Source organism: Mixophyes fleayi, chromosome 1 (assembly GCF_038048845.1).
Source record: "Mixophyes fleayi isolate aMixFle1 chromosome 1, aMixFle1.hap1, whole genome shotgun sequence".
NCBI classification, from domain to species: domain Eukaryota; kingdom Metazoa; phylum Chordata; class Amphibia; order Anura; family Limnodynastidae; genus Mixophyes; species Mixophyes fleayi.
The window spans coordinates 204933757-204951603 of record NC_134402.1 but is presented as its reverse complement, the minus strand read 5'-3'; the positions used below and the strand labels follow the sequence as shown (position 1 = coordinate 204951603).

General features: G+C 42.4%; 1 protein-coding gene across 2 annotated transcripts in view; it reads right to left on the bottom strand.

Moving 5' to 3' along the window:
* Window positions 1-14652, bottom strand: part of SH3GL1 (SH3 domain containing GRB2 like 1, endophilin A2) — a 183475-nt gene extending 168823 nt beyond the window's left edge. Inside the window, exon 1 of one of the 2 annotated variants that reach the window (XM_075204803.1) lies at window positions 14437-14652. In XM_075204803.1, the coding sequence (XP_075060904.1) occupies window positions 14437-14481 (45 nt within the window). In that variant the 5' untranslated portion in view covers window positions 14482-14652. The remainder of the gene's footprint in view (window positions 1-14436) is intronic. The other variant, XM_075204801.1, reaches the window with a different exon arrangement.
* Window positions 14653-17847: the final 3195 nt, after the last annotated feature.

The following is a 17847-nucleotide window of genomic DNA, read 5'->3' as shown; positions in this document are numbered from 1 at the left end:
TTAAATGTCAGACAAGTATTTAGTAAGGGACCTCACATATGATGTCATGTTCCCATGTTTGTGTTGTAGTTCTTGGGGGAAATAACACTTTGGGTATATGACCCATCTACTTTCTAGTTCTCCTACCTGGATTGTTTTCTGCACACACCCAACATTGATCACATTACAACTTAGCTGCCACGTAGAATCCAGGTGCTATCCAATGTTCTTGGACTTGTGAAGTCATCTGTCCTTTTCCTTTGTGGTCCGGTCCATGAGCAACCTGCAACATAGGAGAATAGAGAGCCCTAGGGAGACACAACAGTTCACCTGTCTGCCAGAGTTCTGTGTATGATTAATGTTCCCACCTTCTGCCAGGCCTTTTTCTCTTTGGATGCTTGTTGCTGCATGTACTGTAAGTTTTCCAAATTTGGTTGCTCTGGTGTCGCTGGTAGGAGAGTGTAGATGGTTGGCATTTGCTTTACAGCTGCCTTTTTTCCGCTTGTTCATCTGTAAACGCATTTCCTTTCTTTTCCTCACTTTTTCCTTGTGTATGTGCCTTCACTTTCAGTATTGCCATGAGTTCTGCTGCTTGTCCAGAGTGGCTTGGTGGAAGAGGTTCCGCTTCAATCACTTCCTGCAGGGTGACCACCGCATAAGCCGGGTGATGTTTGCCATCTATGAACCAGCTTGAGCCATCAACGAAAAATAAAAAATTTGGGTTATTTAGTGGTTCTTCAGACAGGTTCCATGATGGTTTTTACCTCTTGTTCCATTAAGGATAGGCAATCATGCTTCTTATGTCTCTTTTCGTTTTCTTCATTACTCCCTCCTTTTGTACCGTCAGGTACAAATTCAACTGGGAGAAGTGTGGCTGGGTTCAGAAGAGTGCATCTTTTTATTGTCACATTGCTGGCACTGAGGAGAGCTACTTCATACTTGGTGATGCGTGCTGCAGAGAGATGTTTAGTAGAAGCCTGATGAAGAATTTCAGTTACAGCCTGGGGTACCTGGATTATGAGTGGATGGTCTAGAACGACGGCTGCACACTTTTCCTTCAGTATGGCTGTAGCTGCTACAGACTTGACACAGTTAGGTGAGCCTTTCATTACATTGTCTAATGGTGTGGAGTAGTAGGCGGTGGGTCTTTGTTTGCCACCGTGTTCTTGGGACAACACTCCCAGAGCGTGGTTCTTTGTTTCATGACAAAATAGATTGAAAGGCTTACCATAATCAGGTAGTCCCAGAGCTGGTGCTGAGCAGATGACTTGTTTGATCTTTTGCACTGCTTCCTCACGAAGCCGTTGTGTTGTTTCATTATTGTCTGCATCTTTCTTGGTAGCATCATAAAGGGGTTGCAGTAGTAATAATGCTCCTGGCACCCACTCTCTCATATACCCAGTGAGACAGATGAATACTCGGATTTCTGATACCGTCTTTGGTGTGGTAGCATCCATAATAGCTCACTGGTAAGATGTCTGATGCCCTGCGAAATACAATGTCCAAGAAAAACAACTTTTGTACTTACAAATTGTAGTTTGCTCATTGAGGCTCTGCAGTCTTCCTGTGCTAGAAAACAGAGTAGGGATATGGATTTGTCTCTGCATTTTTGTTCTGTGGCTGATGCCAGCAGTAGATCATCTACATATTGGAGTAGCTGTGTCTGGATAGAGAGGTAGCCATCTTCTGAGGACTTGAGATATTCAGATGAGCTGGTGGCTTGTGGAAATCTTGTCCAACAGTACTGCTGTCTCATGTATGAAGGCTAGAAAAAGCTGAGAGTCTTTTGTAATGGGCACAGAAAAGAATGCATTTGCTAAGTCTATTACTGTAAACCATGCTGCCTGAGGAGATATGCTGTTCAAGAGGGTGTGTGGATTTGGTTTCATTTGCAGACTCACCGGTTGCACCTTTAGAAGTTAAACATCTGTTTTCTCTGTTGTCCAGAGTTTCACCGGCACCCCTAGTTCAGTCCAGTCTTCCACAGACAGATTCTGGTAGGTCTGTTCTTTTTCTCCTTGTTCTGTACGTAGAAACAAAAGCACCGCTCCACCAATTTGGGAGCCTTGATCATTTGATAGGGGTGTGGAGAAAACAATACCATTCGGAGTGTATTTAATAGATGCTTGTAATTTAGACAATACATCAGCACCTAGCAAATTGACAGGGCAAGTAGAACTGACAATAAACTCAACTGGAATCTCTTCTGGATGATTTTCTATCTGCACGGGTAAAGTTCTAGTTTTTCTTAAAGTGACAGGAGCCCCTGTCAGTGCTGTAGCTTTAACCTTCTTTGTGGACAACATCCTCCTCCTTTAGTAAAGATTGGCTTGCCCCTGTATCTATTAAACAATTAACTTTCTTTCCCCCAGGCAATGTGAGTGTGACGTATTTTTCTGTGATTGATGGGGGACTAGGGTCAGAGACAGAGGACACTAGAACAGGGGTGCCTGCGCTTCAATCTGAGGTTGTATTTGGGGGGTTTGACAGCTGTGCCTCTCTATCCCTATTTTGCATATGTCTCTTATTTTTCCACTGGCGACAGTCTTTTCTCATGTGTCCCTTCTTCCCACACTCAAAACAAATCCCAGACTGCGCACTTATCCACGGTTTTCTACTGCTGCGGGATGGGTATGTTCTGTCAGTATATCCCTAACTGGGGCCATTACCACCATAGCGGAGAATTCTGCATCAGTATCTGTGTCAGGTTTGAAACTTAACTCTTTAAGACCATGTTTATTGTAAGGTCCTAAATTGGCTAATTCTTTTTTTTTTTTTATGCCTTTTGGTCTGGTTGCCTTGTTTACTTTCTGACACCAGACCATTCACTACAAAAAAAAGTACCGCTGTATTCATTTTTGCATTTTGAACATTTATACAGTATACTTTTACTTAAATCACTATATGGGGATTGAGCTGAGGTTGAAGGAGAATCCTTCATCTGTTCCTCTGGGACTGAGGCTGTCTGACTCCTGCCTTTGTCTGAGCTCATGTTTTCGTTGAGGTCATACAAGGGAGGCAAATAACATGTTGATGAATTATACATTGCAAATTCCGCCCGTTTCCTCTTTTGTTCCTCATCTTCCCTTAACACTTGTTCCTCACTCATTACAATCCACATATGAACCATGTAACCAAAACCATGTTTATCAATACATTCCTTATGATTGGATCTAAAATCCTTCCATTTCTTCATGTCAAATTAGCCATTTTTTTTCAAAACTACCTCTCCGTAATACTTTCTCTATACCTTTCACAGCCGGCTTGCCAAACCTGTCCCTCATCCTTTCAATTGGATTTGGGCCAAGCATGATGACTTTTGAGCTAGAACCCCCCCCATAATCAAGAAGAAATCACAATCTTCAAAACAATTTTATGAGAGTAACCTCTATTCTGCCCAATCACAAATAATAACATCTTATTATTTAAATCTAGGTAAGAGACCCAGTATTTTCACCACAACAAAACTTCCCTATTTTTCACCCTCAACAACGTACTTAAAAACAATCCATCTGCATGGCCTCCAGACACAAAAAAGAATACCTCACCCGAACCAATGAGCTCTCCATCCAACTTCAAACCCTGGAAGCCCAGCACAAAGCAACCCCTGATCCCGCAAACCTGACAGCCCTCCGGGAAACCAAAGCCAAACTAAACCTCCTTCTCTCTAAACAAGCGGCCACACGCCTTAAATGGCTCCGTCAGACTTTTTATGAAAAAGGAGACAAAGCTGACAAAATTCTTGCATCACGGCTGCGTACAGCTAGAACTCATAGAAATATTATTGCTATCCGTGATTCACATAACCAGTTAACTCACGATCCAGCAGATATCAGGTCAGCATTTCAACATTTTTACACTGCTCTTTATAACCTCCCGGCTCCCGCTTCCTCCCCAACACTGAAAACCCCCTCCGCCCTGATCACTGACTTTCTTGCCAAAGCCAGGCTACCTAAATTATCCCACCAAGCCCTTTCACTTCTCAATGAAGAGATCTCGACAGACGAGATCCATCAAGCCATCAAGGGACAAAAAAGTGGTAAATCCCCAGGCCCTGACGGCTTCACGGCCGCATACTACAAGAAATTTTCTGATTTGTTGGCCCCTCATCTCAAATCCCTTTATAACAACAACACTCTCCAAGGTGACCCTCTCCCATCAGAGATGCTGGAGGCCAAAATTGTAGTTATCCCTAAAGACGGTAAAGACCCGCTCCACTGTGCTAGCTACAGGCCAATCTCTCTCCTCAATCTCGATTTGAAAATTTATGCCAAAATCCTAGCAAACCGTCTGAATGCCTTCCTCCCTTCTCTGATCCAGTATGACCAAGTAGGGTTTATCCCGGGACGCCAGGCGAGGGACAATACCAGACGTGCCATTGACATCATCCATATTACAAATTCCAGGAGATCCCCAACTATTATGCTCTCTCTGGATGCTGAAAAAGCATTTGACAGGATCTCTTGGGACTTTATGAAAGCCGCTCTTGAGTCGTTCGGCTTCGCTGGCGACTTCCTCACTGGCATCCTAGCATTATACACCACCCCTACTGCTAAAGTCCTGGTTAATGGCACTCCCTCAGAATCATTCTCCATTCGAAATGGAACACAACAGGGTTGCCCCCTTTCCCCTCTGATATTTGCTCTGGTAATTGAACCTCTGGCTTCCCAAATTAGGTCTAATCCTAGCATACAGGGGGTTAAGGTGGGTAATACGAACTCCAAGATCTCACTCTTTGCAGACGATATCCTCCTATCACTTACCCAACCGGGGATCTCCTTGCCCAACCTATATGCCATCCTTCAGAACTACAGCGATGTTTCGGGCTATAAGATAAACTACACCAAGTCAGAGGCCATGCTGCTTCACGTTTCTCCTCGGGATACCGAGCTCCTCCGGGCTAACTTTAATTTCAAATGGCAGAACAGGAAGATCAAATACCTGGGGGTTTTCCTCACTTCTCGCTATGACCTCCTCTTTCGTGAGAATTTCCTACCCCTTTTCTCCAAGACGCAATCAGACCTGACCTCCTGGAACCGCCTTATTATTTCGTGGCTGGGCAGGATCATAGCTGTCAAAATGAACATACTCCCCAAATGGCTGTACCTCTTCCAAACCCTTCCGGTAGCTGTCCCTGCCTCTTTCCTTGCCAACATCCAGAAGGCCCTCACCCGCTTTATTTGGAACCATAGACCTCCTAGAGTCTCATCCAATATCTTAAAACGACCAATCCCTGGAGGAGGAAGAGGCCTTCCCGACATCAAATTATACTACTTGGCATCCCACCTTTCGCAAATCGTTGCCTCCTACGCTCCCTCTGGCTCCACTGCATGGCTTGATATAGAATCGGCCCATCTATCCCTGCCCGATCTCTCCTCTCTCTGGGGCGTATCTCTCGCCCGTCGCCCCCCTGCTGTTAGAGCACTGCCTTCTATCAAATTTGATGCTATGCTCTGGGACTCAAACACCTTCAAACTAAAACTTTCAACTGCAATATCTCCTTTAACCCCCATCTGGCATAACCCGGTGTTCCCTCCCGGATCTGCCTCTACAACCCACCGTAACTGGTCTCATGCAGGGCTTAAATTTCCAGTAGATTTTTCCAAACAGGGCCGCTGGCTTTCACTAGCGGATCTCCAACCCCAATCCCCGTCCCAAATCCTCAGCCCCTTTGAATTCTTCCAAATTAATCATTTCTTGCGATCCCTGCCACCAACCTATGTTCTTAGGGACCTTACTCCATTTGAATCTCTTTGTAGAAAACATCCCATGATTTCTCAAATATATAGCATTCTTCTCACTTCTGCCCTTCCCTCTCCAAACCCTCATGAAGACGAGTGGGAAAAAGGACCTTGGTCCTCCCCCGGATGAAGAGGCTTGGGAGGACATGAGACTGGGGATAGCTAAATGCTCTATATCAACTAAACTCAAGGAAACCTCTTACAAAATTTATTACCGTTGGTATTACACTCCCACAAGACTCCATAGAATGTTTCCCTCTTCCTCGCCCTGCTGTTGGCGGGACTGTGGCCAAAGGGGTACGATGTTTCATATTTGGTGGTCTTGCCCGATTATCACCACCTTCTGGGATTCAGTCCATAGTTTCCTAAATACCCTTTTTGAAGCTCCTATCCCGAAAGATCCCTGGATATTTCTTTTATGTTACCCTCCCCAAGACCTGGACAAATTCTCCAAGAAATTAACTGCCCACATCCTGACAGCAGCCAAATCACTCATAGCCCTTAATTGGAAAAAGACCTCACCTCCATCCCTTTTGGCTCTCAAGAAGCAGATTTGGCACGTGGCCACTATGGAGGAGATTACGCACTACCTCCACGATAGAGGCCACGTCTTCAGTCATGTCTGGGCTCCATGGCTAGCCGTGGAACACACCTTCCGCCCTCAACGCTCCACGTCCTCCGACCTGACCCATGTGCAATGACCCTAACTCTTCCCGACACATATCTCCCCCTCTGCTATAGGCTCAACACACCCTAGTTATCCTCTAAATACTTACAGTGCTTATCTTTGTGGTCCTACCCCCCTCACCCCTCCCCCACAATCCATTTTGTTCCTACACCCATTTTATATTAATCTTTAAAAATGTAAAAACCGGTCATTTTTGTCTAAAGGTTTCCCAATATGAGATACACCACAATAACTGTTGTGATTTTACTGTGCATGCTACACAGTGTTATCGTTTTGCTGTCTGTATTTTCTTGATTGACCACTGAAAATAAGAAATTATAGAAAAAAAAAAAAATCCATCTAAAAACAACCAAAATGAGTGAGAAACAAATGCTGTTGATATCTCTTATTTAGAGGATTCAGACAAATATTGCAATGTAAATTAGAACAATTCTGTTTGATAATATTTACAAATTAGACTGAAACATTTTATACCAGGTGAACAGACAGGGTTTACGGGACCGTATAGACTCAGAAAAGGGGTAACATACCATCCGACAGACAAATCTCAAGTACGAAGCATATTTTTGGCTAAAATCGCTTGACAAAAATAGCTTACCGCACGGATTTGTCGTAGTTGGGAGTTGTCAGCTGTTGGATGGTTCCAGATGTCCCCTTAACTGGTCATCAGGCTCCCGGGGTTTCGGCACCAAGAAATGTCGGGGGTATCCTACCACTGGACTCCATTAGAGTCCTATTAACTTCTTGTTCACACATATTCTGGTATAAATCACCCAAGGAGAAGTATATAGACCGACCGAGAGTTACATAGGACACAAACAGGTAATGTATGTATCAAGATGTAAAAAGCTCTACCTTTCTTAGGTCACAAAAACAGTTATATACATTAGGACAAACGGTAGTAAGAGGGAGCAGCCCTCTTCTAAGCCAATAGAATCTATATATCAAATACTATTTCCACTAAAAGCACGCCTATACAGTTATTTCTCGTAAATGCATAGTTCTAAGTTCCTCTTTCTTGAATTAACACCATATTTAGCCTAAGCTTACTTAGAAACTACAGTTAGAACAGGAAGCACAGGAAATCTGTTGAGATACCAAGGAGTTACATTTTAGTATTAACCTCTTCATGCCTCCTTCAAACCACACAGACAATAGCAGGATGACGACTGAAATGAAATACAAGATTGTGGAGGAATCAGAGAATAAGTTAATGCATGAAAGAACATGTCTGGCCAGGCCCTAGCAAGCACACTTAACAATGCAGTGATCACCATCAGGACCAATAAACATGTATTTTCATGTTTTTGGGAGCAATGGCAGTGAAAATAAATTTGTTTTTCAATGTTCAGTTTTTCCCCCCCCCCCCCCCCCCCCAAGTATGATGAATTTGAAATTTAGCGATTTCCAGCTACCTGTTTGACCAAGGCACATTTCGATTGTGAAAAAACCTGATGTCCCAGGAAAAAACGGTGGTCATTTTCGAATTCAGCGCACCGAAAAAAACATAAGAATCAGATAAAATTATGAAAACAGCTTTTTGGTTGCAGACCTGTGTAATCTTTCTTACTGTTGTACTGGAATAAATGATGGCACAAATATAAGTAGGATAAAATATTATTAATGTATATATGTGTTTAGAATCTAGTAGGTCAATTGCCTGCCTCTATGTATTCTGTGCAATGTGTTAAATTCTTTCTGTGTATATTACACCAGATAAGGGGCCTCTTTTCAGCAGGATGTTCAAATTGATACCAGATGTGGTGCTATGTGGACATAGGCCTAGGAATGTGAGAGGTCACATATGGCTCTTGACCTTTTAGGTATAGGATTTTCTGTTTAATGAAATGTCTGTAAAAAGCATTTACAACTGACTTTTGTCCCTGTATGGTAAATTATTTCCAAGTATGTGAAGTGATGTCTGTTAAGAGGGGTGGGTTTATCTGAATATAATCTGTGGTCTCACATAGGGAAAAGTTAGTCTGATTCAATTGTTGAACTCCGACCAATGCATTGCATTTTGGAAGAATAAAAGAGAACTTTGCTTTTTCTACACTTACTATTTTTGAATCATTTCTACTCTAACACTGTAGAATGATGGACATTCAAAATTTTTGGAAATGGCATTATAATCCTGTCCAGAGTGATGACCAGCAACAACTGCATCTCTAAGATTATGTGGAAGTCAAGTAATTGGACGAAGTCGTCTAAATTAATCAATATTGGTTTACCGTGCGATTACGATTAGTACGCCACGTCTAATGACGCAATCGAACAGGTAAATAACACATACACATTTACATTTACACTTGTAAGTAGTACACATTTTTCTAAAAGTTCCAATCCACACTAGATTATTTAATAAATTAAGTTATTTATACATAGATAATATTACAGTACAAGTATTTATGGTTCAGGTCCTCTAAAATATATATTTAGTTTGGTCTCATATTAATCCATAGTTCACCAGCAGAAAGCCGGTTTCAACAGAGTAGCAATCACATCTAGTGGTCACTAGTTATGAACTTATGAGTATTAAGGATAATACTCAAAAGCACTTCTTATGGGTCAGTTTAAACCGGTTCTTTGGTGGGAAGACAAGTATGCAAAAGTTGGAGTGAGCTGCCCCCTCCTTTAAAAGAAGATCAAATGAACTAACCTATGACCAGCAGCCTACTGGAACATCGGAAACCCTGGACCAATGAAGAACTGTCTTATTGTTTTCTGTATACATTTTGTGGTATCATCAGTCTTTTTTCTAAACTTATCATATAAGCAGGCCTCCGATTCAGCAACGGTCTCTCTTTGCCAACAGACATCAGAATACACGCACTGATCCTGGATCCAGTGCTGTGCTACGTATGTATCGGTTGTACTGTATTATTGTGTTCTGCTAAATTTTACTCGTGATTTGGAACCACATTAATCGCATTGGACAATATTTATTGGTAGCGACAATATGGACATAACAATCAATGCAGATCTCTTTTCTCTCTCTCTTTTTCTCATTAGCATGTTAATCCACACTGAACCGACAAATGGTCTGCTTTTATATTGAGATGGCTGCAATTTCTGACAATTAGATTGTGCCTGGATCACTTATAAATAACTTATTGTATAAATATATTTAAATTATTAGCGCAATGCGCTTATTTATATTATTGCAAATATACTGATTTCTATTATATTGTGTTGCACTTTTGAATAAAAAAATGTATTTATTTCTGAGACAGTGCCAAGGGAAGAAATTCGCTTCTGTTTTGTAACTTCTGAAGGCACTTATAATGCTAATTAAGTCTTTTCATGTGAAGTAACCAACACAGCAAGAGGGCATTATGTTTCCCTCCTGTGTAGGTTTTCTTCCTTTATCTTGGAACCTGTCTGAACAATGTAGACATAGGATACAACTAATAAGGAAATTTAACACCCAGTTTTAGGAAATCAAGAGATTGGTGTCAATTTTGTTAAAGCTTAAATTGCTTTAGCTCCACGGTTTAAGGATTAACTACATCCTAATGGTAATTATTGAATGTGATTTATCAGTCTTTGTGAAACCATCTAGGTTCAGAGGGCAGTTTTAACCCCTGCCAAACATGTGGGTTAGAATGTGTATACCAATGGTCCTGTTTGATCATGCAATGAATTATACCATCCGTACTTCTGGAGATCACTAGTACCATAAAGTGATCTAAAGGAAGAGGTAAGGAACACCAGTTGAGGTGCCCAGTGAGGGGTACACCAGCAGCGAAAGTTACTCAGAATGACAGGGTTGGTGTGACTGGATCACATTTCGGCCGGGTCCCGAGTGCGACGGCCATCTTTCAAAGGACTCCGGCGCCAGGAGGGTTAATACCCGGCGCCGGAGGGGTTAAATAACCGGCGCTAGGCGCCTCGTGAAAAGTTATTCATAAAAATGTTTTTAAGTAAATTAAAAAAGTTTTTTAAATGTGCACTACAGCGCTGGGTGGAGAGCACCCAGCTCTGCAGCAGGGTACGGGTTAAACCCCGACGCAAAATGCATTTAAAATGTAAAAGTGTGTCGGTGCTGTAGCACCGGTAAGGAACCAGCCCTCAGCGCCGAATGGATTAACTCCCGGCGCTAGGCGACGGGAGCGTAACTATATTTAGTAAATGGAAAAATGTGGGTTATAGGTGTATGAAATGTAAAATGTATATGTGACTGGATCACTGATAAATAACTTCTGGTATGACCTTATTTAAGGGAAATAGCGCAGGGCGGTGATTTATATCAATTGCCAATGAATACACTTACTTTTAATATTGTATATATTCTGAGATAGGAAATCGTTATTTCTGAGACCAGGGTAGAAACTGTTTTTTCCTGTTTTCACCTTACTAAAGGATATGCCTTATTTCTGATGCATATATCCGATACAAAAGGCCTTTGTGGATGGAGGTCTTGTGTGTATTGGGATGTATTTAGTATGGAAGTGTCATTGTTTAGGATTTGTAAAGTTGCTAGTGGAAACCTCCAATTAGGCATCTGTGCAAGGGAGTCTGATAGCAGGAAGTGCTAACGAAGTTTTGTGATGAAGTGTCATGCCTGCTCTGGCCAAAGGCCCAGCAGGGGGCCGTTACTGTGTGGCCTTTGTCCAGAGTGAATTTCATAGAGAAGCACAAATTTTGTTAGTTTTGCAATGCATGTAAATCCATGTTTGTGTAAATAGAGTATATCCTAATGCTAAAAATAGCCTTGTCTGAACTGTATAAAAGATGAGCTCTGTGAGCATGTTTTGTGTTCTTCTGAATTCAACATCTTACCTGATCCCTGGTACCTCAAACCAATGTGAGCAAATAAACATCTTGCTTCAAAGACCTGCTTGGAAACATCTTCAATATTGCTGTATTCCTGAGACCTGCAGATTAGACCCTAAAACTAATCTGTTCTCCATCTGTCTGAGGTTTGGACCCAAGCTTTTCCAGTACAACAGCTCTGCCCGCTATCCAGCAGCCCTGGTCAGTGTGATAGGCCAGGGGGGGATCCATCCATCCAAAGCAAACCTGATGTATCATGAGAGGTGACCCACGTGTGGGTGGGAGAAAAAAGTGTAGTCTCTAACCGATGGGTGTTGTAGCCTCCATGTGTCGACCAGCTGAGAAGCATGTAAAGTGCGCCTTACCTTCCCATGCAGAGATCCACGAAACCTGGGTGCACTATTGGATGTGTTAAGATCGGGATGTAGAGACCAGTTGAGACCACCTCCCACCACCAATAAACCCTCTGCCAGTTCTCAAGCAGGTCTTTGAAGCAGATTATGTTTATTTGCAGTCACACTGATTGAAGGTATCTGTGCCCAGGTCAGATGAAATCAGAAGAACAACTTTTAATACAAAACAGAGCCTTTTTTTATACACGTTTGGAGACTAGTTTTAGCAGCAGGGTATCCGTCCTCCTTTCCCTTTAACCAATCTGGGTTGATTCATGCAGCCTGCACGTGAATCAACCCAGAGAGGTTTAACACCTTTAACATTACTGCTAGTGACAGGGCGGAGTATACTTCTCCACGAGCTGTCAGAGCGAGGGGGGCTCAGCCCACTCTCCTCGCCTGGTGCCTGTCTGTCTGGGGCGAGAGGTTTATCTTTTAAATCTCCTTTCCAAACTGACTTCCAGACACTGGGGTCTGGCTCTGCTCCCTGGCCGAAAATAGTACCAGTGAAGAGCAGCCAGATCCCGGGGCTGCAGTCCCTGCCCTGTCGCTAGTTGAAGCTCTAGGGACTTAGCTTCCTGGAACCCCCAGGAGGCGCTGCACCTCCTGGATCAATTTGCTTGCAGGAGGCTGGTTGTTAAGTCCCTTCAGCAGCCATTGAAGCTGGCTGCCGGAGGGTGAAGGATCCAGGGCTGCTCCTGCAGCCCCATCTGGACCACCAGGGACAGGGTAAGTATTTTCTTGAATATACACTGTGGCAGGATGGACTGTCTATGCCACCCTGTCTGTTGTTGCTGAGAACTGGCTGGGCTTACTTTGCCACCATTCCCTTTCATTATTTTAAATGCGCCCTCTTGCCGTAGTAGGAGAGGCTTACAAATGCTGCCACCACTGGACTCCTTACCAGCATCAGGTTTCTTCTGGGTAACTGACGCTGAGAGTGTACCCTGTGGCTGGTGTACCTAGGCTGGTACTCCTGAATTATTCCTATAGATCAGGGCTGCTGTGGATGGATCCCCCTTGGCCTATCACTCTGGCCAGAGCTGATGGGCAGCGGCCAGAGCGGTGGTACTGGATGCTGGGTCCAAACCTCAAAAACAGCCGGGAACGGATTCGATTTTGGGTCTAATCTGTAGGTCACAGGATTTTCAGCGTGGAAGATGTTTTCAAGCAGGTCTTTGAAGCAAGCGATGTTTATTTGCAGTTACACTGATTGAAGGTATCAGTGCTCAGGTCAGATGGAAACAGAAGAACAACTTTTAATACAAGACAGGGCTTTTTATACATATTTGGACACAGCCGCACAGGCTATTTTTAGAATCAGGATACAATTTGTTTACCCAAACATGGATTTACATGCAATGCAAAGCTAACAATATTTACGCTTATCTGTGATATCCTAAAACTTTGCTGTGATTTCCTGGATCTTGTTTCAGATACAGAGAAAATCTAACAACAGTCTAATTAAACCTTCCTATGCCTTCAGGAAATAGACCCTCACACATCAAAAGGTCTAATTAACATGGGTCCTTTCTTCCAACAGTTGCAGAATACACATTTCCTTCAAAGAAAAGAATTCCCCAAAAAAAGTTAGAAAACCCCAAACAAAGCATTTCCTTATACCAAAATACACAAGACTTCCTAAACAAAGGCTTATTGTATCAGATATATGCATCAGAAATAATGCTTTTCCTCTAGCAAGGTTAAAACAGAAACAAAAACTAATTTTCTCAGTCTCAGAAATAAAGATTTCCTATACCAAAGTATACACAATATCAAGAATAAGTGCAATTGCAATTATATAAATAAGCACCCTGCACTATTTCCTTTAAATACATTTATATCATAAATTACTTAAGTGATCCAGTCACACTGTTATAATAGGACTCTGTTGGGCTCCAAGAGCCGAGTGGCAAGTAAAAACAGCCGGGTGGAGCACCTGGGAAATAGGTGCTGCGGAGAACACTGGGAATCTACTTATGACTCATCGCATTTTCTTTATGTTATTGTTTATTATCACAGGGCTAGGAAATTATTTAACATATCTATGTATTAAAATAGATATGTAATAGAAGCCTATCTTGGCAAACAGTTCATAATAATGTGATCACAACCGTAATCATTTTACTTACAGGTTCTAAAGGCCCTGCATGATTTGTGATGGGGTGGAGTACAAAGCCTGCCCAAGAGGGATCCGAAGATCCCTCTCCTACAATGCACTCCCCATAGTATAGAACAGCTGATGTCAACTTCAGATGATGTAGATATTGGGGTCAAAGTCTTCTGAATTTCGGAACTTAATAGGATATTTGTGCAGTCCCCATAGACAGCTATGGGGGCTGCATTTGCAATTGAAGAGACTGGGACTGCAGAAAGTAAGAGACTACTACTTATAAATAGCCTTCTTACTTTAAAATGTCTACAGTTTAGGGGTATTTGAATAGGCCCCTAGATCACTGTTAATGATATCACACAGAGGATATAGGATTTTGGAAAGCACATAAAGTCTATTTTGGAAGTAAAAACAAATTTGCAATGGATGCTTTGTTATTTTTTTTTTTTAATATGCTGCCTTTAGGATTGTAGAGTAAATTTAGGTGAGTTTACATAACGCACAAGCTACTAATTGGCATTAAATTGACCCGTCCCAACAACGTTTGTAACTTTTGACAACACAACTTCGCAAATAATGCTCACAATTCCAGATATCACTTATACGTTAGAACACTTCCGAACAAATTCAATTCTAAATCTGCAATGAACAATAACAAAAGTTAGCTTTCAATATCACACAATATGCTGTAAATAAGTGGTGGAGCTGTAAACTTAAAAATATAAAACGTGTGCGCCCGTCTCTGACCTGACTAGCCTTGTAGAACTGCTTCTTAAGTCCAGCAACAGACATGGTTCCAGGCGGCGAAACTCCTGAGCAGGGTTCGGAAAGTCGGAAAAAATCCAGTCAAAGTCTTCTGGGATTCCGGCTCAGGAAATTACATGGTATTCGCTCACTTCCGGTATGAGATATGAAACAAGGGAGTGTTATGCAATCACAGAGCCAAGGCTAGTGATCAAAATGAACTATAGGAGGGTATGCTGGGTGTCATTTACACCCCTCCCCGCCCTCAGCACAGAGCCGGCTAGAATAGAGTATATTGATGTCTATGCAGAATAAGCAGAATCGGGGGGGATTCTAAACGGCTGATAGAACTTCAATCCACCAGATGGCGCTACATGCTTTAAAAATAAAAAAATATTATGTAAACCTTTTAACAGAATAGCTACGTACAATTTAGCATCAACAATTGGCATTCAGTACAAATTACATTATTGTGGAAATTTTAGTAATTCCCTTTTCACGAGGCTTAAGTTAGCTTCTTATTCACGTATCAACTTCAGAAAACTTTATTTTTAAAGGATTAAATCACTTTAGATTACTGGTTTAAAATTATAATAACACTAAAGTGTGTGTGTGTGTGTGTGTGTGTGTGTGTGTGTGTGTGTGTGTGTGTGTGTGTGTGTGTGACTTATAAATAACTTATGGAATACATTTATTTAAAGGAAATAGTGCAGGACTCTTATTTATATAATTTTGATATAGGAAATCGTTATTTCTGAGACTAGAGTAGAAAATTCGCTTTTTCTGTTTTTATCTTGCTAAAGGAAATGCCTCATTTCTGATGTATATATCTGATGCAATGAGCCTTTGTTTAGAAAGTCTTTGTGTATCGTGATGTGGGGAAATGTGTATTCTGCGACTGTCTGAAGAAAGTATTCATGTGAATTAGACATTGTTCTTGCTAGATTTTCTGTGTCTAAAACCAAGAGGAAGGATATCACAGTGTTTCTAGAATTTCACAGATAAGTGTAAATATTGTTAGCTTTGCAGTGCATATAAATCCATGTTTGTGTAAACGCATTGCATCCTAATTCTAAAAATAGCATGTGTCCAAATCAGTATAAAAAGCACTGTCTTGTACACTGAAATGTATCATTCTGATGTTCCATCTGACCTGATCACTGGTACCTTCAACCAGTGTGAGAGCAAATAAACATCACTTGATCAAAGACCAGCTTGAAACCATCTTAAATATTGCTGTATTCCTGTGACCTGCAGATTAGACCCTAAATCTACTGTAATTTGTTTGTTAGTGGTCACGGCGGCCGCGGGCACCGCAGCGACTCTCTGGGCTCCCCTGCTGGCGTCCCGGCCGTTTCTATGACTACCGGGACGTTACTTCTGGTTTCCGCGCCCCAGTTGCCTGGGCAACAACCGGGATGCTCCAGGCTCCCTGTCGCCGTGCCCGGCCAGCTGTTTAACAGGTGGGTGCGCGCGCACAGGGCTAGTTAGGTGATAGCCAATCATGGCTATCCAGGTGTCTAGGAGGCAGTTTTGTGTGTGGGTTATTTATTATTATGCAGCTGAGCACTGCATTACTATTGGCCACCAGCACTACTATCTATTAGGCTACTCCTGTGATTACTTGTAGGGCTCTATTCTGATTGGCTCCTTGTACTATTTAACGCAGTGAGGACTGAGCCTCACTGCCGGTTATAGCGTTCTGTTACAGTACTGCTGCCTGCTCCTCTTCCTATCTATGGTGTTTGCCTGTTCCTGGATTCTGAAACTGTGCTTCTGACCCTGATCTATTGCCTGTACCCGGACTCTGAACCTGTGCCTGTGACCTTGACCTTTCTGCCTGTGTCTGACATACCCTCTGGTGCCCTGTCCAGTCTGCTGGTCTCTTGCCTGCCGCTACTCCGTGTGCAACCTCCTATACCTGTGCGCTACCGTGTAAGCATAAACTCATACTACTCTGAGCATAAGACCTGGGGTCATCTGAGTACCTGTGAGCATAACCAGTCTCTGCGGGAAAGGCGGCGGCTAAAGGTGAAGACCTCTTCTACCTGTTCTATGAGTTTATGCCGCACTGGTGGCCATAACACCGTTCTCCGGCTGTTTCTGAGGATGGACCCATCTTTTTTTTACCACCGCTCTGCCTGCTACCCAGCAGCTTTGGCCAGTGTGATAGGCCAGAGGGATCCATCCACAGCACCGATCTCACTAAGAATAAACTCCCCAAAGTAGTTGACTGGACACCCGTTCGTGCTCCAGTACTGTTGGTGCCTAATTATGACATGGACTTTATTGTGCAAACTGATGCATCACAGTATGGACTGGGAGCAGTACTTAGCCAGGTGGGGCCAGATGGGCAGGAGCACCCTGTGGCCTATTTGAGCAGAAAACTGCTAAACCGGGAGGTGGGGTATGCCATAATTGAGAAGGAATGTTAGGCCATTGTGTGGGCAGTGAAAAAACTTCAACCTTATTTCTATGGATGACATTTTACTGTGGTGACTGATCATAATCCTTTAAAATGGCTACAATACGCCTCAGGGAAAAATGGCCTTTTGTTGCGGTGGAGCCATGCATTTCAAATTTATGACAGGAAGAGCCAGAAACTCTGGGTCACCTACGGTAATCCTAGTAGACTGTGGACCAGGAGCCAAATCGTCAGACATGGCATGCTGGTTGCCGCATGGACCAGGGGGGGTAGGAGTGTGACTGGATCACGTACAAATAACTTATGGTATGATTTTTATTTAAAGGAAATAGCGCGTGGCGCTTGTTTATATAAATTGCAAATGTACTTATTTTTAATATTGTGTATATTTTGAGATAGGAAATCGTTATTTCTGAGACCAGGGTAGAAAATGTGTTTTTTCTGTTGAGCCTCTTTAGAGGAAATGCATTATGTCTGATGTATATATCTGATACAATGAGCCTATGTTTGCAAAGCCTTTGGTGTATTGTGATGTGGGGAAGTGGCTTGTTTTGGGTTTTTGCTGTTCTGTGGGAATGTGTATTCGGCGGCTGTCTGAAGAAGATATTCATGTCAGATAGACCTTTTGACTTGCTAGTATGTATCCTGGCTCTGAAATAAGATGCAGGATATCACAGCAAGGTTTTTAAGAACTTCATAGCTAAGTGTATATATTATTGGCTTTGCAATGCATGTAAATCCATGTTTTGTGTAAACAGCTTATATCCTGATGCTAAAAATAGCCTGTGTCTAAACTATATAAAAGGCACTGGCTTGTATTGGAAACTTGTTCTTCTTCTGATTTTCATCTGATCTGATCACTGGTACCTCCAAGCAGTGTGAAAGCAAATAAGCATCACTTGCTTCAAAGACCTGCTTGAAAACATCTTCAGTATTGCTGTATTCCTGTCACCTGCAGATTAGATCCTAAATCTAATCCGTTCTCCGGC